This window comes from Myxocyprinus asiaticus, chromosome 47, assembly GCF_019703515.2.
Source record: "Myxocyprinus asiaticus isolate MX2 ecotype Aquarium Trade chromosome 47, UBuf_Myxa_2, whole genome shotgun sequence".
Lineage (NCBI taxonomy): Eukaryota > Metazoa > Chordata > Actinopteri > Cypriniformes > Catostomidae > Myxocyprinus > Myxocyprinus asiaticus.
The window spans coordinates 630001-654885 of record NC_059390.1 but is presented as its reverse complement, the minus strand read 5'-3'; the positions used below and the strand labels follow the sequence as shown (position 1 = coordinate 654885).

Sequence of the window (24885 nt, the reverse complement as noted above, 5' to 3'; positions counted from 1 at the left end):
TGAAGAAATATGATAACAATCACATATCCCAGACAGAGATCGCACTGTCAAAGTGTTGAGAATATTCATACATAAATTATACACATAAAAACAAAATATCAGATTTAAAAATCAAACATTTAAAAAAAGAACAAAGCATCATGGTTGTCTAAGCCAGTGAGCATTAAGCTGTGTCGTCAGCAAGTAATTTCCCGTCTTGCTCATCTCAAACAAGCTTATTGAAACCTTTGTTTTGAACTAGAAAAGTTTGTAAAGGCAAACTTTAATACTGGCTTGAAAAAGCTTTGCCTGAAATGTTTATATTGTTTTATATGTTTTAGCCTGTATAAAGTTTGCAATAAGCTAGAAGTTTATTGTATAGATAAAACGTACAGACAGATATATAGATGGATAGATAGGACAGACCGACAGAGATAGATAGATAGGACAGACAGATAGATAGAACGTTCAGATAGATAGATAGGACAGACCGACAGAGATAGGATAGATAGACAGGTAGATAGATAGATAGATAGGACAGACCGACAGAGATAGGATAGATAGACAGACTGATAGATAGATAGTACGTACAGACAGACAGACAGATAGATAGATAGACAGACTGATAGATAGATAGATAGATAGATAGGACAGACCGACAGAGATAGGATAGATAGACAGACTGATAGATAGATAGTACGTACAGACAGACAGACAGATAGATAGATAGACAGACTGATAGATAGATAGATAGATAGGACACACCGACAGAGACAGGACAGACAGATAGATAGATAGACAGACTGATAGACAGATAGATAGATAGACAGACTGATAGATAGACAGATAGATAGATAGAGAGATAGTATAGATAGACAGACAGACAGACAGACAGATAGATAGATAGGACAGACCGACAGAGATAGGATAGATAGACAGGTAGATAGACAGATAGATAGGACAGACCGACAGAGATAGGATAGATAGACAGACTGATAGATAGATAGTACGTACAGACAGACAGACAGATAGATAGATAGACAGACTGATAGATAGATAGATAGATAGATAGGACAGACCGACAGAGATAGGATAGATAGACAGACTGATAGATAGATAGTACGTACAGACAGACAGACAGATAGATAGATAGACAGACTGATAGATAGATAGATAGATAGGACACACCGACAGAGACAGGACAGACAGATAGATAGATAGATAGACAGATAGATAGATAGAGAGATAGTATAGATAGACAGACAGACAGACAGACAGATAGATAGATAGATAGATAGACAGATAGATAGATAGATAGACAGATAGATAGATAGGACAGACCGACATAGTACAGATAGATAGATAGATAGATAGATAGATAGGACAGACCGACATAGTACAGATAGATAGATAGATAGGACAGACCAACAGAGACAGGACAGACAGATAGATAGACAGATAGATAGATAGACAGACAGACTGATAGATAGATAGACAGACAGATAGATATACAGACTGATAGATAGATAGACAGATAGATAGATAGGACAGACCGACATAGTACAGATAGATAGATAGATAGATAGACAGACAGACTGATAGATAGATAGACAGATAGATAGGACAGACCGACATAGTACAGATAGATAGATAGATAGATAGACAGACAGACTGATAGATAGATAGACAGATAGATAGGACAGACCGACATAGTACAGATAGATAGATAGACAGACAGACTGATAGATAGATAGACAGACAGACAGATAGATAGATATACAGACTGATAGATAGATAGACAGATAGATAGATAGGACAGACCGACATAGTACAGATAGATAGACAGACAGACAGACAGACAGACAGACAGATAGATAGATAGATAGGACAGACTGACAGAGATAGTACAGACAGACAGACAGACTGATAGATAGATAGATAGATAGATAGATAGATAGATATGACAGACCGACATAGTACAGATAGATAGATAGACAGACAGACAGACAGACAGACAGACATGCAGATAGATAGACAGACAGACAGACAGACTGATAGATAGATAGACAGACAGATAGATAGATATACAGACTGATAGATAGATAGGACAGACCGACATAGTACAGATAGATAGACAGACAGATAGATAGATAGATAGGACAGACTGACAGAGATAGTACAGACAGACAGACAGACTGATAGATAGATAGATAGATAGATAGATAGGACAGACCGACATAGTACAGATAGATAGACAGACAGATAGATAGATAGATAGTACAGACAGACAGACAGACTGATAGATAGATAGATAGATAGATAGATAGATAGATAGATAGGACAGACCTAGATAGATAGATAGATCAGACAGACAGATAGATAGATAGGGCAGACCAAGATAGACAGATAGATAGATAGGGCAGACTGATAGATAGATAGACAGACTGATAGATAGATATATAGATAGATAGGACAGATAGATAGATAGATAGGACAGAGATAGATAGGACAGACAGATAGATAGATAGACAGACTGATAGATAGATAGATAGATAGATAGACAGACAGATAGATAGATAGATAGGACAGACCGACATAGTACAGATAGATAGACAGACAGATAGATAGATAGATAGTACAGACAGACAGACAGACTGATAGATAGATAGATAGATAGATAGATAGATAGATAGATAGGACAGACCTAGATAGATAGATAGATCAGACAGACAGATAGATAGATAGGGCAGACCAAGATAGACAGATAGATAGATAGGGCAGACTGATAGATAGATAGACAGACTGATAGATAGATATATAGATAGATAGGACAGATAGATAGATAGATAGGACAGAGATAGATAGGACAGACAGATAGATAGATAGACAGACTGATAGATAGATAGATAGATAGATAGACAGACTGATAGATAGATAGATAGGACAGACATATAGATAGATAGACAGACTGATAGATAGATAGGACAGATAGATAGATAGACAGACTGATAGATAGATAGATAGGACAGATAGATAGATAAAAAAAGAGACAGAGAGACAGACAGATGAATAAATATGGATTAATCACAAATCTGTAATCGAACTTTCACTCTAGCACAGAATTTGCTAATTTGCTAAACATTAATTTCTCCTCAGGAAAAAAGAAGAAATAAGAAAAGCAAACAATGAGAAATTTGGTGAGCGTCTTTTATTCCACGGCACCAAATCCTCTCTTGTGGATGCAGTATGTCACAGAAACGTTGACTTTGAGGTGTCTCGGGCAGCAGTATATGGACAAGGTGCGCTTTCTGTAAATTAAACACAGGTGACAGTTCACCTAAAAATGAGAATTCTGTCATTATTTAATCACCCAAAAGTTGAACAAAAGAACAAAAGTTGTTTGTACCCATCTCTTTGTCCTTTGTGATTTTTGGCAGGGATTTATTTCTCAAAAGACGCACAGTATTCCCATGAGAACACCAGCGGGTGTGGAGTGAGGATGATGTTTGTGTGCAGGGTGTTGCTTGGATTCTACACCAGAGGAAAAGCCAGTTTTCGCTGTCCTCCAACCAAAGATGCCAAAGGAAATCTGTACGACAGTTGTGTGAACGATCCACATCATCCCTCCGTTTTTGTGGTGTTTGACAGGTCACAGGTTTACCCAGAGTTCCTTGTTACGTATGAGGAGAAAAACGTGTTTGAAGCAGCACCTGTTGTTCAGTCCAGTCCTAATGCTCATGTCGTATCCGTCACGACGTGTATCGCTCAGGTAAATGTAAAGGAAACCAGCCAAACGCTTGAAGTCACAGATTTTAAGCAAAACTCTGTCAATTTACACACCACAGCGACAGCAGGTTCTGCTCCTGACCCAGAACTTACTGCATCCTCTCCTAGCTCCTTCAGAGAAACAAACCCTCTCATTACTGTTTTGAGCTCAACATCACATACAGCTCAGGGCTTCTCCACTCTTGTTCCTGCCTCAGAAGCTCCAAAAACTCTCAATCAAGCTTCAATGACTCAGAAAAGTGACGATACTCCCGTTATAAAACCACTTCAGTCCGGTGTCCAGCCTCGGCCAGTTGTCCCATTGCGTAATGTGGAAGTCTTGAGACTTTCAGAGACCCCTGATGTCCAGCATTACTCTGGGAATGTCCAAAAAGCCACTCTGACCCCTAGTGCTTTGGAGTCACCTTCCGGTTCTGTGTCACAGAAGTCAATGATATTTGAAGAGTTGGGAAGTGAGTCCACGGATGCTCTGAATACTGTGGTAAAATACTCAACTAAGACTGGAGATCTGGACATGTCATCCTATCCGGTCCCGTCACCTCCCGTTGAGTTGAACAGACCCTCAGTGTCTCACGATGCGTTGGTCTCACCCGCTCAGAATGTGTCTCACTGCAGTGAATCTCTTCAAGTGTCGATCTCTTCAACGGCTTCCTCTCATCAAAGTGTCCATCCACATTATCACCCAGAAAACAACTCAAACAGAGACCGTAACGCAGAGAACAGCCCACGCAATGCCTCCAAAACCCCAGCGCAGGAGAAACGCTGTGTTATTCAGTGATTTAGCTATCTGTTGTGGACATCACATCACTGGTTATAATTTAAAGTCAATTAAGTTACAATACAATTGTTGTGTTATGTGTAGTATTATCCCTGCGGTGTGTGAAAATGAAAGTATTTGTGTTACAACTGCGTTCAATAAATCTTTTATCAGTTGAGCAAAAGTGTATCTGTCTCTGTTTGAGAAAGAATCTTCTGGGAAGTAACATGAAGCCACCCGAACTGTCCTGATATGACACCTGTTCACAGTATTCTTCACATACTTGTTTTGTTTCTACATCATGTGTCGTGCATCATATTCTTCATATATTCATATTCCGATTCTCATCTCTTGTAAACACAGACTCACTCCAGCCAGAAATAAGCCAAAAGCATGTCTTCTTGTGTTTGTCCGCAATCACGCCACAATTCAGCCGACAGCTCGTCTTTTTCTTTCTTGGGCAAACTGGGCTTAGCCCAGATCTCAGACGATTATGGTTGGCCAGACTCAAGCCAATGCTCAGCCAAATGAGTGCCAGCATTGCTTTGTTTCCTTTGGTTGAACGGGGACTCGCACCAGACTTCAGCCAAATGCTATGGAACGCAACAGTCTGGTTCCGGAAGTAAAAGTCCTATTCAGTTTTTCCATAGACAAATCGATTTTTACCGATAGCTTACAAACTTTTAAAGACAGTTCTACCGTGAACTCCGTGATTGTTCGTCGATAGAATATGCTTCAGTCTGTGTTATTTCATCTTCATTGTTTAAATATACTTTACTATAGATGAACAACTACATTACCCATGATCCATCAGAGAAAAATCCACCAATCGGAGAACTGCGGCCAAGAAAGCCCGCCAAACAAGCCTGACTGCACTCCCATGATACACTGTGAATATCGCAAACGAGTCTCCCTTCATCCTTAAACTACTTTCGTATTTGTATACATCGGAATATTTCACAATAAACTGACTTCTGTTTCTACAGTTCAATATTATCTGTGATAAATGTCTGCTACAGTTGTCCATTTCACACAAAGTCGTTACAATTCCACTGCCAAAACCAAACCAGAAGTACCAATAAATACCAATAATGAAGAATATAATGTTCAGTACTTGAGTGATATTACAGGTATATTCTACTTTATGAGAACGAAGCAAAAATATGAAGAAAAAGATGGGTTTATTGTGATCAATTGTTTTGATTATGGGTGGGTAACCCCCCCCCCCCGGAATCTACGCCCCTCGTATTTACACAAATCGATGACACTTATCTCCGCAGAGTCAGATTTGAGCAGCGCAGTGAGCGCATCCGTCTCCGCTCTGCGCATGCGCGTCTCTGTGTCCCTTTTTTAAATATTCATGAGGTGAGACGGCTCGTCCAATCAGATGCGAGTGAATTAATGCGGCGAGTCGGGCACGTTCCCGTCATGCGCCGTGAGCGCGAGCGCTGCTGCTGCTGGAGTCGGTGTAGCACGAGCACAGACGCTTCTGAGGTAAATAAATCAAATCGTCGTTTTTATTTATTTTTAACAATGAATTGTATTATAATGAATTTACTACAGGTATTGATGTGTGGATCTATAAAGATGTTGTGTGATCCATGTGTTGATCTGTTAAATCAGCCGCTTTCATTCAATTCTGCTTTATCCATTCATAATATTATCATCATTCATCATGAAAATAGAAATCTGAACACCTCTTGAAAAATATTTTGTTCTCTGAATAAATCTTCGTTTATTATAGAGTTTATTGTATGTTTCTGAAGGGGAAACGCTTTCTTTCTCATGTATGATTGTTGATAGATTTACTTCACACAGCGATTCATGCGTGTTTAAACAAGAACGTGCACGCGGCAGATGACGCGACGCGACCATCCAGACGCTTCGTGACGTCACCCGAAACGCTCACGTTCATCATTTGAATGGAAGCAGCGTCAGTGGAGGACTGGACTGTTCTACTGTTTACAGTGTAACACTAAAGTTTGAAAACGAGTCTATCAGTGATGAAGTCTGTGTAGAATATCCAACCCTAATCCTGATAACATCACTAATAGTTTGTCATTTTAACAGTTATGCAAAACACAGAAAGACTTTCAGTGAATGTCACATATATATGCACCAGACATTACAGTATGCTAAATGATCTGTTTTACTAGTCAAGGACTTTATTAGTGTGTGCTGAGTGACTCCATCCAGGTCTCCTAAGCAACCAAATTGGCCCGGTTGCTAGGGAGGGTTGAGTCACATGGGGTAACCTCCTCGTGGTCGCTATAATGTGTTTCTCGCTCTCGGTGGGGCGCGTGGTGAGTTGTGCGTGGATGCCGCGGAGAATAGCGTGAAGCCTCCACACGCGCTATGTCTCCGCGGTAACGCGCTCAGCAAGCCACATGATAAGATGCGCGGATTGACGGTTTCAGACGCGGAGGCAACTGAGATTCGTCCTCCTCCACCCGGATTGAGATGAGTCACTACGCTATGGCAAATTGCTTATGTTCCTCATTTGGATAAAAGCATCTGCTAAATGTAAATAACTTCATTCATGAAAATGGGAGCAATCTATAGTCACTTTTAGAGCATGTAAAGAAATACTTGGCACACATTCACCTACCAGAGAAAAGATGTGTGCTACCGTTGTTAGCAGGGACTGAAAATGAAATGTTTTTAATTTCAGTTCGTTCTGAGCAGAAACTGCATATTCCCAATGTGCTCTAAGTCCTCATGGTGGCGTAGTGACTCACCTCAATCCGGGTGGCGGAGGACGAATCTCAGTTTCCTCCACGTCTGAGACCGTCAATCCGTGCATCTTATCACGTGACTTGTTGAGCGCGTTACCGCGGAGACCTAGTGCGTGTGGAGGCTTCATGCTATTCTCTGCAGCATCCACGCACAACTCACCACGCACCCCACCGAGAGCGAGAACCACATTATAGTGACCACGAGGAGGTTACCCCATGTGACTCTACCCTCCATAGCAACCGGGCCAATTTGGTTGCTTAGGAGACCTGGCTGGAGTCACTCAGCATGCCCTGGATTCAAACTCGCGACTCCAGGGGTGATAGTCAGCGTCAATACTCGCTGAGATACCCAGACCCCCCTAACTAGCGGTGTCCTTAAGAATCAAAGGACATGTGTGGTGGCGGGGGCGTGGTCGAGCATTCATCCAGAGAGAGAGAGAAAGCGGTAAGGGTGCACACACCTGAGCGCTGTCTAACACCTGTTTCTGATGGCAGTAAGCACTGGGGAGAGCGATATAAGGAGGAACCACGCCAGAGGAGAGGAGAGAGAGACATACCAAGCTGACTGCGTGTGCTTATGTTAAGCTGACAAGCTATTTATCTGATGAGTGTGTAAATAAAGCTTACTGTTTGAGTTGAAGCTTCCATCCTCCGCTTCCTCCTTGTCCACATATATAGAACTTTGTTACAGCATGTTCAACTAAAAAGAGAGAAGCCAAATTTTTTTCGGGCAACAGAAAGTGGTGTAATTCCTAAAAATTACTGTGATAAACCCTTTGGACTTTGGTTTAATGAAATAAAAATATCAGAACAAAATTAACCAGTTACCAGCATTTGAAAATAATGTTTTCACTCCGGACCAATCGAAAGTGATTTAGTTCCCGTTTTCGGTTACATTGTGCAAAAAAATGTAATTAGTTTTCGGTTTACGTTTTCGTTCCTTAAACCATTTTTAGTCCGTGGTTGTTAGTATTGTTAGACGTCGACCGATAAATAAAGTGGTGGAAAAGGCCGATAGCCGATTAATCGGCCGATAGTTTTAAAATTTGTTTATAGAATTTATAGAATGTAAAAAAAACTAATTAAATGAATAAAATCCCTGATGCACTTTATTGTGCAACCAAAATCACACAATAACCAGAAGAATACAATTTGGTGCATAATGTGGGACTTTTAATTATAAACAAGCCCGGAATACATCAGCGACTGAAATGAGACTTTTGCTTCGTTACAATCCTCTATATTTAAGTATTTACCAAATTAAGCTTTTTATAGCCTACCTTCACTAGATTAAAACTATTGGCAACTATCGGCATAGATTTTGCAGATAACCGATAGTTCCAAAAAGCAACTATCGGCACCGATTAATCGGTAAAACCGATATATCGTTCTACCTCAAAGTACTTAACATATCCAGCCATCTCCTTCACTGTTGCCATTCATGCATCTATTTGTGGTTGCTCTTTCGACAATCTAAGCACTTTAATTTCCATCAGTTCCAGGCATCCCGATATCATCCAGCCACCGAACAACATAGTCCACATTTTGTTTATTTTATTTTTTATTTTTTGGATTTTTCTCCCAATTTGGAATGCCCAATTCCCAATGCACTCTAAGTCCTCGTGGTCGCACAGTGATTTGCCTCAGTCCGGGTGGCGGAGGACGAATCCCAGTTTTCCTCCGCGTCTGAGACTGTCAACCCGCGCATCTTATCACGTGGCTTGTTGAGCTTCATGCCATCCACCGCGGCAACCACGCTCAACTTGCCACGCGCCCCACCGAGAACGAACCACGAGGAGGTTACCCCATGTGACTCTACCCTCCCTAGCAACTGGGCCAATTTGGTTGCTTAGGAGACCTGGCTGGAGTCACTCAGCACACCCTGGATTCAAACTAGCGAACTAGTGAACTCCAGGGGTGGTAGCCAGCGTATTTTACCACTGAGCTACCCAGGCCCCCCCTATGGTCCACATTTTAATAATGGCATTCGATTACAAATGTCTAAATGTTAGTAACGTTAATCGTGTTGAAGTCACTATGAATGAAGCACCTCCCGCTGTTGTTTTGATTGAGTTTGGGACAAAGATGTCACTTCCTTAAACCGACGAATAATCCTTGAAATAGTCCATGTTGCAGATTTGGAAGAACATGATGTTGAGTAAATGATGACTGAATTTGTAGGTGTGTTTAGATGATGTGTGTGAGGAAAGTTTTGGCATCTTCTATGATTCAGCATGAGATTCGAGGAGTTTTGCATGATCTGTCTAATCCGTCAAGGGTTTTTCGTTTCCTGCGGTGTGTTCAGTATTTTTAGCTCTGCACTGTAATGACATGCACATTAACGCTGCACACTGTGACACACACAGATGCACAGCGCAGTTTGACTCAAAACTATTTCTCTGAATGTAAGAACTTCTCCGCTATAATGTGTTCTGTTCTGCTTTAGTCATCTGCTCGTGGCATCATTATACAGCAGATGCTGCAATTTGGACGTGCAGAATTAAAGCTTGTGAAAGCTTTCTGCTCCTCAACGACATATTACAGTTGAACTAATCTGTGACTTAATAAGTGACTTTTATGTCATGCATGAGGATATACATCTTGCATACAGTCAGCAGGGTCTCATGATCCGTTTTGAAATTATTTGAAATGGATTTGGCTGTTGTCTCAACCTACAGGTGTCACTCTACTGTTCGTCTGTTCAAACAGATAAAACACTCACACACGTTTACTTGAACAAATAATATGTCTAAATGAAGACATATCGTATATTTGTATTTATTTATGTCATGCCAGTTACAGTATAAATACAGTAATAACTAAATCTTAACTCAAAAATAAAAGTTTAGAATTTTTAGAACCATTTCCAAATAAGTCCCGGTTCTGGGTTCGCAGCCCTTGTGGCACGTAAACTCATTTGTTGCTAATGATCTATTTTCCGTGATTGCCTGATTGAACAAGCAATGATTCTGTAATATTAGTTCAGTTTGATGGGTATGTCTCTGCGGTGGGTTGGACGCTACGGCGCGTGCCATCTGCTGCAAGAGACGCCACCTGAGGACAGTCACTGCCGACATTCTACAACTGAACGTGTGTGAGTGTGCTGGGGAATTCTGGAAACAGCCAGTGTATCATTCCTGCAGGGATTTGGAAGGAAAGCCCCTTTAAAAATCCTTTTGTAAAGGAATGACTGAACTCTTGATACTATAGGGCAAAACCTTCTGTGAGATCCTCCTTTTACATTTACATTTATTCATTTGGCAGACGCTTTTATCCAAAGCGATTTACAAAAGAGGAACACATAAGCGAATCATCTTAAGGAGACAGTGGAACGAAAAGTGCCGTATTACAAAGTTTCACTAGCATCAGAATAGTATTAAAAACAGAATAAAGTGCAACAAGGAAAATGTTTTTTTTTTTAATTTATTTTTATTTTTTTCCCTTTCTCCCCAATTTGGAACGCCCAATTCCCAATGCCCTCTAAGTCCTCGTGGTGGCGTAGTGACTCGCCTCAATCCGGGTGGCGGAGGACGAATCTCAGTTGACGTCTGAGACCGTCAATCCACGCATCTTATCATGTGGCTTGCTGAGCGCGTTGCCATGGAGACATAGCGCGTGTGGAGGCTTCACGCTATTCTCCACAGCATCCACGCACAACTCACCACACACCCCACTGAGAACGAACCACATTATAGCGACCACGAGGAGGTTACCCCATTTGACTCTACCCTCCCTAGCAACCGGGCCAATTTGGATGCTTAGGAGACCTGGCTGGAGTCACTCAGCACGCCCTGGATTCAAACTTGTGACTCCAGGGGTGATAGCCAGCATCTTTTACCACTGAGCTACCCAGGCCCCCGAAAAGATGTGTTTTTATCCATTTTTTGAAGGTAGAGTGTGAGTCAGCTTCACGGATGGAGTTGGGAAGGTCGTTCCACCAACGTGGTATGATGAATCCGAAAGTTCGGGAAAGTGTTTTGGTGCCTCTTTGTGTTGGTACAACAAGGCGATGTTCCTTAGCCGACCACAGGCTTCTAGTGGGCACGTAGCTCTGCAGAAATGATTTTATGTTAATTGTGATACAAATACACTATATTGCCAAAAGTATTCGCTCACCCATCCAAATAATTGAATTCATGTGTTCCAATCACTTCCATGGCCACAGGTGTATAAAATGAAGCACCTAGGCATGCAGACTGCTTCTACAAACATTTGTGAAAGAATGGGCCGCTCTCAGGAGCTCAGTGAATTCCAGCGTGGTACTTTGATAGGATGCCACCTGTGCAACAAGTCCAGTCGTGAAATTTCCTCGCTACTAAACATTCCACAGTCAACTGTCAGTGGTATTATAACAAAGTGGAAGCGATTCGGAATGACAGCAACTCAGCCACGAAGTGGTAGGCCACGTAAAATGACAGAGCGGGGTCAGCGGATGCTGAGGTGCATAGTGCGCAGAGGTCGCCAACTTTCTGCAGAGTCAATCGCTACAGACCTCCAAAGTTCATGTGGCCTTCAGATTAGCTCAAGAACAGTGCGTAGAGAGCTTCATGGAATGGGTTTCCATGGCCGAGCAGCTGCATCCAAGCCATACATCACCAAGTGCAATGCAAAGCGTCGGATGCAGTGGTGTAAAGCACGCCGCCACTGGACTCTAGAGCAGTGGAGACGCGTTCTCTGGAGTGACGAATCACGCTTCTCCATCTGGCAATCTGATGGACGAGTCTGGGTTTGGCGGTTGCCAGGAGAACGGTACTTGTCTGACTGCATTGTGCCAACTGTGAAGTTTGGTGGAGGGGGTATTATGGTGTGGGGTTGTTTTTCAGGAGCTGGGCTTGGCCCCTTAGTTCCAGTGAAAGGAACTCTGAATGCTTCAGCATACCAAGAGATTTTGGACAATTCCATGCTCCCAACTGTTTGGGGATGGCCCCTTCCTGTTCCAACATGACTGCGCACAAGTGCACAAAGCAAGGTCCATAAAGACATGGATGAGCGAGTTTGGTGTGGAAGAACTTGACTGGCCTGCACAGAGTCCTGACCTCAACCCGATAGAGCACCTTTGGGATGAATTAGAGCGAAGACTGTGAGCCAGGCCTTCACGTCCAACATCAGTGTCTGACCTCACAAATGCGCTTCTGGAAGAATGGTCAAAAATTCCCATAAACACACTCCTAAACCTTGTGGAAAGCCTTCCCAGAAGAGTTGAAGCTGTTATAGCTGCAAAGGGTGGGCCGACGTCATATTAAACCCTATGGATTAAGAATGGGATGTCACTTAAGTTCATATGCGTCTAAAGGCAGATGAGCGAATACTTTTGGCAATATAGTGTACATAGAGAAGTGCAAAGTGTTGATATTACGCACTCTGTGTTAATAGATTTCAAAGTCAATCATAAAGTCAATCAACTCCACATAGTTTCAGCTGTCCGCTCTTATGTACTCCTGCTTGGGTGGAAGTAGGTTTGAAGCAGAGTCTTGAAGTATTAAAATAAGAAGCGGTTGCTTAGCAACTGATATGTTGGTTTTCACATGCTGAAAGTGATGTTTGAACGCATGTGGGAGTGTTTCACAACACTGCCAAAACATGCACAGCTCCAAATGTTTACAGTGTTTGAGTGATGAGCTACTGGTCGTGTCACTGCAGACCTGACAGTGAGATCATCATTATACACTACTCAGAAACATCCACCATAATCAATAACATATCTGAAAAGAGACAGCTATTCGACAGTATTCTATTCTATTATTATTTTTATTGCACTTTGTTCTGTGCTACTGTGTTCCATTCAATTCCATTCTGTTCTATTCTATTCTATTGTTTCATTCTTTCATTGCACTCTGTTCTGTTCTATTGTGTTCTATTCCATTCTATTCTATTCTATTCTATTCTATTGTTTTATTCTTTCATTGCACTGTTTTGTTCTATTGTGTTCTATTCTATTCCATTCTGTTCTATTCTATTCTATTGTTTTATTCTTTCATTGCACTCTGTTTTGTTCTATTGTGTTCTGTTCTATTCCATTCTGTTCTATTCTATTCTATTGTTTTATTCTTTCATTGCACTCTGTTTTGTTCTATTGTGTTCTATTCTATTCCATTCTGTTCTATTCTATTCTGTTGTTTTATTCTTTCATTGTACACAGTTCTGTTCTATTGTGTTCTATTGTGTTTTATTCCATTCTGTTCTATTCTATTCTATTGTTTTATTCTTTCATTGCACTCTGTTTTGTTCTATTGTGTTCTATTCTATTCTGTTCTATTCTATTCTATTGTTTTATTCTTTCATTGGACTCTGTTTTGTTCTATTGTGTTCTATTCTATTCCATTCTGTTCTATTCTATTCTATTGTTTTATTCTTTCATTGGACTCTGTTTTGTTCTGTTGTGTTCTATTCTATTCCATTCTGTTCTATTCTATTCTATTGTTTTATTCTTTCATTGTACACAGTTCTATTCTATTGTGTTCTATTCCATTCTGTTCTATTCTATTCTGTTGTTTTATATTTTCATTGCACTCTGTTCTGTTCTATTCTATTCTATTCTATTGTTTTATTCTTTCATTGCACTCTGTTCTGTTCTATTGTGTTCTATTCCATTCTATTCTATTCTATTGTTTTATTCTTTCATTGTACACAGTTCTGTTCTATTCTATTCTATTCTATTGTTTTATTCTTTCATTGCACTCTGCTCTGTTCTATTGTGTTCTATTGTGTTTGATTCTATTTTATTGAATTCTATTCTGTTGCATTCTATTCTTTCGTTTTCTATTCCATTGTTTTATTTACATTGCGTTCTGTTCTATTCCATTCTATTCCATTATCTTCCATTCTGTTCTATTGTTTTATTATTTTTATTACACTTTGTTCTGTTCCACTGTGTTCTATTGTGTTTGATTCTATTTTATTGAATTATTTTGTTTTCTATTCCATTTGTTTTATTCTTTCATTGCACTCTGTTCTGTTCTATTGTGTTCTATTCCATTCTATTCTATTGTTTTATTTTTATTACACTTTGTTCTGTGTTACTGTTTTCTATTGTGTTTGATTCTATTATTTTGTTTTCTATTCCATTTGTTTTATTCTTTCATTGGACTCTGTTTTGTTCTATTGTGTTCTATTCTATTCCATTCTGTTCTATTCTATTCTATTGTTTTATTCTTTCATTGTACACAGTTCTATTCTATTGTGTTCTATTCCATTCTGTTCTATTCTATTCTGTTGTTTTATTCTTTCATTGCACTCTGTTCTGTTCTATTATGTTAAATTCCATTTGGTTCTATTCTATTCTGTTGTTTTATTTTTATTGCGCTTTGTTCTCTGCTATCGTGTTGAATTTTCTTGTGTTTGGTTCTATTGTATTTTATTGTATTGTATTCTGTTCCATTATATTCTGTTGTATTCTGTTCTAATGTGTTTATTCTCTTTTATTGTATTCTTTACTGTTGCATTCTATTCTTTAGTTTTCTTTTCCATCATTATATTCTCACACTGCCTTTTCTTCTATTCTATGACATTCTATTCTATACTGTTCTGTTCTATTCCATTCTAATGTGTTTAAATCTGTTTTATTGCTTTCTGCTGTGTTGCATTCTATTCTTTCGTGTTCTGTTTTATTCTTGTGTTCTAATCTGTTTTGTTTATTATAATTTATGTTCTATTTGATTGCATTCTGTTCTATTCTCTCAGTAGTCCTCCTCTGTCAGCAGTAACACAGTGCCTGATCCTTAGCTTGTGTTCAGCGTGTCAGAGCTTTTCAAAGCTTGAGGAGAATAAGGCCAATGTTGTTAGAGCAGAAGGTCTGGTTGGCTCTCGTTGGACTCTGTGTGTGATTATTAACAGTTCATGTACAGTGACAGTGAGATACTCCTCTCGCAGTGCTGTGCTCTTGGGTTAATTGTCAGCAGTGCTCTGAACACAATCGTTATATTTGACAGGACACACCACTGCAGATCACAGCACACACTGAACAAAACCATCTCAACATCTGTGTGGAAAGAAGGTTTGAAAGTACCACAGCGTTACACTTTTAGGTGAAATCAACCTACAAATGGCTTACTTAGTTACATAGATGACTCTGCATATTAAGCTACGAAAGGAGAGATCATTTCAAAAGAATGACTCACATCGGCTTTTAATGTCCTTAAATCCACCATCACAGCAGCGTGTAGATTGTCAGTGAACTGTTTTATGTTCAGTCTTTAATCACTCTATTCTTCATATGATCAGAACGAGCCGTATGCAAAACCTCCCTGACACTCGGTTTAATCTGCAGGACTGTGATTTAACACTCTTCTCGCTCTCTGTGTCACTTCATTTATTTCTTCCTTCCATCTCTAAACTCCTCCAGAGCTCCACCTCACATGTGAACCATTCGTTATGTAAGAACTGTCTTTTGTTTTGTTTTACACTTATTCTCTGAACAGTGTCTCTTTTCAGACATTATTAGATGTGATTTGTAGATGAGTGTTTGTAGCTTGCTAGCCTGCTTAGCATAGCTTATTATTATTCTTATACATTCATTGTTTTATCCTCTGCCATTTTACCGCGTGCTTCGGGTTTTTCCACTTTTCTACAGTTTCAACCGTGTATTTTACTGCGCGCACCCGTTTTCTCTATTTTTTTCTTTTCTTTTTTCCACTGCTTGTCTAAATCTCGCGTCTCGACTGCGTGGATTTGTTTTCTCCTCTGTGTTTTACACGAATTATTGCATCAATCTCAAACCACTGCTGATCAGGAACCACATCGATCTCAAACCCTCACTGCTCATGAACAACCATAACAACAACAACAACAACAACAAACAGTTGTGGTAAGTCATGGCATCCTCTCATGTTATTTCTTCCTGCAATGCATGCCACATGTTTACTATAGCTTCTTCCGTCAGCAGTGAGGGATTCACGTGTGATAAATGTAAGGAATTAGTCAGGCTGACAGAAAAGGTTAATGAGTTACAGACATGTATCCGAACGCTAGTGGAGGTCAGTGAGAAAGAGAAGCCGGTAGATACTCTTTCGGATGCGGGAAGTACAGTGAGCAACACACACATTTTGGTTCCAGCTGTAGAGCCCCCGCAGCAGGGCGTTTGGGTGACGTCTCTGTGGTATACTCGCTCAGCAAAGCGACACCACTCTCCCGTTCCTGTTTGGGTTTCCAATCGATTCTCCCCACTCAGTGATGCACCCACTGAGAATAATGTTGAAAGAGCCTTGGTCATTGGTGATTCTACTGTAAGGAATGTGGAAATAGAGACTCCAGCCACCATTGTTAAATGCATTTCTGGGGCTCGAGCGTCTGACATCAGATAAAATTTTCAAATGCTGTCTAATGTTAAATGTAGATTTTCTAAAATTGTTATTCATGTTTGCTGCGATCAGCTAATATCACTCAATTTACACCACACTGTCCTTCAGGTAGAATTATTCTTTCGACCACTAAAGATAGCTTCACTAATAATCTTCCAGATTTATCTCATATACTCAGTGAGCCAAAAAGTCTAGAAGAACTTGATGTAATAACAGAAAATATAAATACAGTCTTCTCTAACACTTTTGATAGTGTCGCCCCCCCCTTCAATTAAAAAAAATTAAAAAAGCCCCGAAACATGGTACAATGATCACACTCATGCTCTCAAGAGAGCAGCTCGGAAAATGGAGCACAAGTGGAAGAATACAATATTTGAGGTATTTCACGGTGCATGGAAGGATAGTGTCTGTAACTACAGACGATCACTAAAAGCTGCCAGGTCAGCATATTTTAGCAAACTCAGAAAATAACCACAACAATCCTAGGTGTTTATTCAGTACTGTGGCTAAATTGGTTAGGAATAAAGCCTCAACTGAACCAGATATTCCATCACAGCACAATAGTAATGACTTCATGAATTTCTTTACTGATAAAATTGAAATAATCAGAAATAAAATTGAAATTATGCAGTCATCTGTCACAGTACCTCAGAAAACAGTGTCTCATAATTTTCCTCACAAGCAACTTCAATCCTTTACTGTCATAGGTCATGAAGAGCTTACAAAACTTATCAAAACATCAAAAGCAACAACATGAATGTTAGATCCAATACCAACTAAGCTCTTAAAAGAGGTGTTCCCTGTAATCTCGGAACCTCTTATTAATATTATTAACTCCTCACTATCTTTAGGACATGTCCCAAGAAACTTTAAAATGGCAGTTATCAAACCACTTATTAAGAAGCCACAGCTTGATCCTGGAGAATTGGCTAATTACAGACTGATTTCAAATCTCCCGTTTATGTCGAAAATACTAGAAAAGGTAGTGTCCTCACAAATATGTTCATTTCTACAGAGAAATAGTATATATGAACAATTTCAGTCAGGATTTAGGTCCCATCACAGTACAGAGACTGCACTTATCAGAGTTACTAATGACTTGCTCTTATCATCTGATCGGCTGCATTTCTCTTCTAGTGCTTTTAGATCTTAGTGCTGCCTTCGACACGATAGATCAAGACATTCTCTTGAATAGGCTGGAGAATTATGTTGGCATTAGTGGACTTGCATTAGCATGGTTTAGGTCCTATTTAGCAGACCGCTACCACTTTGTCTGTGTAAATGAGGAATTGTCAAATAAAAAAAAAAGTAAAGTATGGAGTGCCACAGGGATCAGTTTTAGGGCCTCTGCTTTTCTCCTTATATATGCTTCCCCTGGGAGATAATATCAGGAATCGTGGAATAAGTTTCCACTGTTATCCCGACGATACTCAACTTTATATTTCTTCTAAACCTGATGAAATTTCACAATTCTCCAAATTAGCAGAGTGTATCAGTGAAATCAAAGATTGGACCAGAAATTTCCTTCTACTCAATTCCGACAAAACAGAGGTACTAATTATTGGACCAAAAACCTCTAAAAATAAGCCGCTAAAATATAATTTGACTCTCGATGGATGTACTGTTACATCGTCTTCTATAGCGAAGAATTTAGGTGTTATATTTGATACCAATCTGTCCTTTGAAAATCAAATTACCAATGTTTGTAGAACAGCATTCTACCACCTCAGAAATATTACTAAATTACGACACATGCTCTCTGTTGCTGATGCTGAAAAACTAATTCATGCGTTCATGACCTCAAGATTAGATTATTGTAATGCATTACTGGGAGGATGTCCAGCAAGATCAATAAACTTCAATTGGTTCAAAATGCAGCTGTCAGAGTGCTGACGAGAACCAATAAATATGATCATATTAGCCCCATTTTATCATCGTTACATTGGCTTCCTGTTAAATTTCATATTAATTTTAAAATTCTGTTAACTACATACAAAGCTTTGAATGGTCTAGCTCCACAGTACTTAAGTGACCTTCTGTCACACTATATTCCATCACGTTCATTATGATCACAAAATTCTGGCCTGTTAATAGTTCCTAGAATATCAAAATCCACAAAAGGAGGTAGATCCTTTTCCTATTTGTCTCCTAAACTGTAGAATAGTCTCTCTAACACTGTTCGAGATGCAGACACACTCACTCAGATTAAGTCTAGACTAAAGACTCATATATTTAACCAGACATACACCTAATTTATCCATCAACTCACAATTAGGCTGCTTTAGTTAGGTCTGCCAGAACCAGAAACATCCATCATGATCTATAACTCTGCAATAAATCGAATGGCAGCTACGCTAATATTATTCTATTTGTTTCCATGTCTCAACCCGAGGTCATCAGAACCGGTCAGATCCAGCTCCGTTTCTGCTTGGTGTCGGACTCCACTGCTACGTGTCTCTGAGTGATGATGACTAAATGCAGCCGGTGCCAGCCAGACATCACTTCAGTCTATTACGATGGACTTCAGAGGATGAACTGATGCCAACTCCAACTGTAAGACATCGGATACTTCATCTGCCACTGCCTGAACCTTGGATTTAGGATGGACCTCACTGAACCTCACCGAAATTACCGACCGGTTGAACTGTGATGCACCTCACTGATCTCTGCCTGCATCACCTTTGTCTATTGATGGACTACACTCTTATAATGGAATACATAGACTATCAATTAATTGCCAATAAAACCCTTCATCAGTCAACTAACAAAGGACAATGCATCAGTGTGAACTTCTGCAGTTAATCCAGGATGAACTTCAAAGACATTAGTCATTAATCTTACAGTTCATACAAAATCTTTGTTTAAACACTTGACCTTAACACTTACTTAGTTTACTCATTTTAAACCATGACTTCACTGCACATAAATAACTAATATTGTGAAAAGCGCTATACAAATAAAAATGACATGTGCTCTGCTGTAGAGCTTTGCTCCGTTAGGACTCAAAGTAATCATGTCTGTTAGTTGTTTATGCCAACAGTAAAACTCCCATAATTCTAATGAGACATTTATTATTAAATGACTGGATGTGGAAAGATCTAATGACTTAGTCATCAAATTAATGTTATGGAACATTTTCTCCCTGAAGCTTTTTGACTCTTGAGTAGAGCTGCACGATTCGGGATGAATCGAGAATCACGATTGTTGTGCTTAAAATAAAGATAATAAAAGTGATTTAAAAACCTGAGCAGTAACAAGTAACAAGTAATTTAATAAAGGTCCTGACAAAATGTTCTTTGCTTTAGTCTGTTTGAAAAACGCGATAAAAAAAGTAGGAAGTGTAAACTGTTAATCATTATGTCTCGAAAAGTTCTAAATCCACAAGAGGGTGTGACTAATACATTATAAACCAAACAGCACCGTGTTTTTATTGCAAAAATAAATAAATACATTCCTGTTAAAAAAAGTGCAAAAGTGTTCAACTAAAGTGCATAACAAAAGGATTTAGCCTGTTCATATTCTAACTTTCTAAAGTGAATTAATAAGCAAAACGAAAGGAAAAAACTTCATAAACAATTCTATGTTAACTTGGTGTTGCACTGGTAAATAAATAAGCAAATAAAAGACCCAGTAATTAAATAGAGATCAGAGGAAACAGTGCTTTAAGTTTTCAATTACAGCAGCAATTTTTACAGTTTTACAGTTACATTTTTAAATGTTTATATTTATATAAAAATCATATAAAGACATTAAAAAAGTAATCTAATACAAAATAAAACTACTTAAATTATTGACAGTCTTTACTGTGTGATTATTAGATATTCATACTCATTCAGAGCAGCAGGTGTGTTAGACTGCATTTACACATCGCACAGATCCAGTATTTTGAAACATATGATTTTTGTCCCGTCTGCTTATATATTGCATTTGAACTAAAACGGAGCATTTGGCTGTTCACATACGTAACTGCATTCATCACAGGACATGAGCGCACGGGCAGATGTATGCATGTGAGCGTTTTAAAGTAGCCAGCCAATCAAACGGTCTACCAAATTGAGTCACAGCTTGATACTGTTAGCATCAGTATCTATTAAAATATTGAACTGAGCAGAGATTTCGTGGCACGCTTAGCCAGTCTTTGCGGCACCCTGCAGTTTGGGAACCACTGCACTAGACTGACACTTTTGCAGAGGCATTTCCTAGTTTATTCAGCATCTCATGCAGAAGCGCTGTTTTTTAGAAGCCATATCATGTTAAAAAGAACTTCAGCCTTTAAAAACGCATCTCGAAGCGAGTTTTCTAATTTAATTTGACCGTCTTAAATAGGGCATGCCACTGAAACGATAACATACTAAATCGTTGTCATTTAGATTGCAGAGTAGATTGCATGTGTGTTTGAATCGAGATTGTGATCTTTTAACGATTATTCGTGCAGCTTCACCCTTGAGTTCTATAATTTTGGATAATTTATTTATTCAAAAAGTTTTCATGAATAATAATAAACTGAGATATAATAAACAAGAGGTCCCCGGCTTAAATGTGTTATTTTTTTTATATTATATATATATTTGTTTTTTACTGGATGAAACATAAATGATAATAGAAAGCCAAAAATATTAAATGACGTAGATTAATATTGACTAGGTAATTCATTATCTTGTACAGGAAATGTTTTGCCCATGATTTTGGAAGAAAATTACAGGTAAAAAAATAATCTTAGAAAGTTTGAAAAGTTGAAAGAAAAGCTTATTCTGAAGCAGAATCTAAAAGGATATTAAGATATCTTTAAGACTTCTGGAGTTATAGGCTCTCCAACTTTGAAAAACAACATAAAAAAGTGTTTTTTCCCATTTTTGGACTCACGCCATTGACATATAAAGCAACAAGAGGTGCTTAAGTCAACTGATTTTAGTAATAGATCTATCTATCTCTGTGAAAAAATAAAATCATGATGCTGACATCTTCCTAAGGTTAGTTTTTGACCTGTAGTTTTGCTCCAAAATCATAGTTTTCGACCATTGAAAATGATCAAGTTGAAGAATTACTGGATGAAGCCACGTTGTAAGCGCTGTATCTCTGAGATTTAATCATATAGAGCCTTAAAAATGAAGATACAAAAAGAAAAGCTTATTCTGAACAAAAATCTAAAAGGATATTAACATATCTTTAAAATTTCTGGAGTTACAGGCACTCCAACTTTGAAAAAACGACACAAAAATAGTGTTTTTTCCCATTTTTGGACTCACGTCATTGACATATAAAGCAACCAGAGGTGCTGAAGTCAACTGATTTTAGTAATAGATCTATCTATCTCTGTGTAAAAATAAAATCATGATGCTGACACCTTCCTAAGGTTAGTTTTTGACCTGTAGTTTTGCTCCAAAATCATAGTTTTCGACCATTGAAAATTGGTAAAATTGAACAATTTCTTGATGAAGCCACGTTCTGAATGCTGCATCTCTGGGATTTAATCATATAAGGCCTTAAAAATAATGATACAAAAAGAAAATCTTATTCTGAAGCAGAATCTAAAAGGATATTAAGATATCTTTAAAACTTCTGAAGTTATACACACTCAAACTTTGAAAAAACAACATAAAAAAGTGTTTTTTCCCATTTTTGGACTCACGCCATTGACATATAAAGCAACAAGAGGTGCTTAAGTCAACTGATTTTAGTAATAGATCTATCTATCTCTGTGTAAAAATAAAATCATGATGCTGACATCTTAAGACCTAATAAACTCCATTTTAAAATGTGTTGTGTTCTCAGTCATGTGTACTTAGTGGAATTATTGTATTGAGATAATTGAAAAGTAAAGAGAATTTGGGCCTCGACATCATTAAATGTGAAGTCAGCACTTTAGTTATACTGAAATTCTGTAACTAAAAATAGCCTACCTTGTGTATAATAATATGACCTGTCCCCTTGTTCTGTCTCTCTCTCTCTGTCAGATTAATCACCAGTTTCATCATGAATTACCTGCGCAGGCGTCTGTCAGACAGCAGTTTTGTAGCTAATCTGCCCAACAGCTACATGATGGACCTGCAGAGATCGTCCAGTTCCACCAGCTCGCCAGCCTCACCGGCCACTGAGCGCCGGCAGCCGGCAGCCCAACAGAACCAACCAGCTCAACCGCCCCAGCAGAACCAGCAGGCCCCGGCTGCGGCGTCTGGAGGAGGGTTCCTCAGCTCGTTCTCCAGCGTGGTGAAAACGGCTCAGATCGCCAGCGCAGTTCAAGCTAAAGCGTTTGCACACGCTGAGGCCGTGGCGGCCGCTGCATCAGTCGCTGCAGCTAAACCTGCAGTACGCAAACCCAAAGTCCTGCTGGTCATCGATGACCCTCATACAGACTGGTAAGAACTTTGAAACCAGAATACAATTTGATCACGATTATTAAATAATCATCTGATCGTGGTTATTTGATCTAACTGCGATTATTTGAGACAACCGCGATTATTGTGCACTTCAAATTCCAATCACATTTTAATGCCCAAATAAGGGAATTTTAAGCGAATATATAGGATAAATGTTGTCAACGGCGCATTTGTGTGTCATATGAGTGTCACTGAGCTGCACCGCAGATGTCAACCAGCAGCTCCTGTCCGGAAGAGCGTGTGAATCGCTTATTTAACCCTAACCCTATATACCGAAATATTTATACAAATATAAACTGATAGTGAACGCAAAGCGCTCCGGCTTCACTTTAAACGATTGTGTAATGGCAAATGTTTCTGGTCATAGCGGGTTTTATACACGCAGTGTTAATGACACGCAGTGACACAGAGGAGACGACGCACGCTTACTCTGTTTCTGTGGAGTGATAAAATGATGAAACAAAATCTCAAAGTTTTCATGAGAAATAAGGGCTCGTGGGTTTAATCAAAGACCGTTAAAATAACGTGTGAAACTGAAGAAATTAGGACAGAAATATTTCACTATTACATAATATAAAACAAAATATAAATATAAACAAATATTTAAAAAATTCCATTTTTAATAAAAATATATAGCATAAAATACAGGAGTTCCAAAACTGTTAATGTAAACCTGACCAAAACTAAAGTTGACCAAAAAGATATTTAGAAATATTTTGATATTTAAAACATTATTTTTCATGTAATTTATACGTTTTTATAGTCTTAAAAGGAAATCACATATCTTTAAAGTTAAATATGAAATATGGCAATTAATCGTGAAAGCCCTAAAAGATACAATTAATAGTCATATGTGCAATAATTGTTTTGATAATTAATCGTCAGCCAAATTTCATAATCATGACAGCCCTAAACACAACTATTGAGTTATTTCATTAGTACACTCAAATGACAAATGTTATTCTGTTCATGTGTTAAACCTGCTATAGTTTACTTCCACACTGAAATTTCACAAGACGCAACTGGCTGTCAAACACATATTGAGCTACACATAATCTACACATAATCTACACATATGTATTTTCTCAGGCACTAAATAGATGCACATTTTACATAATTTCATTAGTACACTCAAATGACAAATGTTATTCTGTTCATGTGTTAAACCTGCTATAGTTTACTTCCACATTGTTTCTTCATCAAATAGGTTAAATGTAAATCAGGTCAATCACTGAAACAACAGCGCCACCTTGAGTAAAAAATAACATGTATAATATGTATGTGTACACACATATGAGATAATGATAATTCACCACTGTCACACAGAAAATCAACATGATGTACTATAATATTTATTTGTATGAACATACTGAAGTACTAGAAATATATATCCTATGATAGTAAACTTACATAGATATGAAATAATCATAAAAATGTGATTTATGGAAGAGAAAATAAAAACCCCGACAATATTACATATCTCGGGTCTTGTTTCGGGTTCTGTGTTCCAGTGAGACACTTACAATGGAAGTCAATGGGGTCAATAATTGGAGGGTTTAAAGACAGAAATGTGACGCTTATAATTATATAGAAGCACTTACATTAATTCTTCAGTTAAAACTTGTGGATTATTTGAGCTGTAAAGTTGTTTAAATGGTTGTTTATAGGGTTTTAGAGTGTACAGCATTACGTCGTCATGGCAACGGAGTTGTAAAATTGTCTGTATCTTTCCACAGATGTGGTTAGTAAGTGATTTAATCACAGTAAAATCATGTTAACACACATATTGTTTATGTCTTGTGTCTATACTTTTAAAACAGTGAGTATTTTAATGTTTACAGATTGACCCCATTGACTTCCATTGTAAGTGTCTCACTGGAACACACATTTGAAGAAAAGGAGGGACGAGTCGAAAATTAATTTTTGTGGTGATCAATATTAGGCAACAAATGTTG

At 38.6% G+C, this 24885-nt stretch overlaps 2 protein-coding genes across 2 annotated transcripts in view; both read left to right on the top strand.

The window, feature by feature from the left end:
• LOC127436566 (uncharacterized) overlaps positions 1–4696 on the top strand; it is a 53442-nt gene extending 48746 nt beyond the window's left edge. Inside the window, exons 27-28 of the mRNA XM_051690844.1 lie at positions 3136–3278; positions 3417–4696. Coding sequence (XP_051546804.1) covers positions 3136–3278; positions 3417–4543 — 1270 coding nt within the window. The 3' untranslated portion in view covers positions 4544–4696. The remainder of the gene's footprint in view (positions 1–3135; positions 3279–3416) is intronic.
• A 1261-nt stretch (positions 4697–5957) lies between these two features.
• The window catches only part of LOC127436440 (synapsin-3-like), a 116059-nt gene continuing 97131 nt past the window's right edge, over positions 5958–24885 (top strand). Inside the window, exons 1-2 of the mRNA XM_051690585.1 lie at positions 5958–6016; positions 22508–22909. Coding sequence (XP_051546545.1) covers positions 22527–22909 — 383 coding nt within the window. The 5' untranslated portion in view covers positions 5958–6016; positions 22508–22526. The remainder of the gene's footprint in view (positions 6017–22507; positions 22910–24885) is intronic.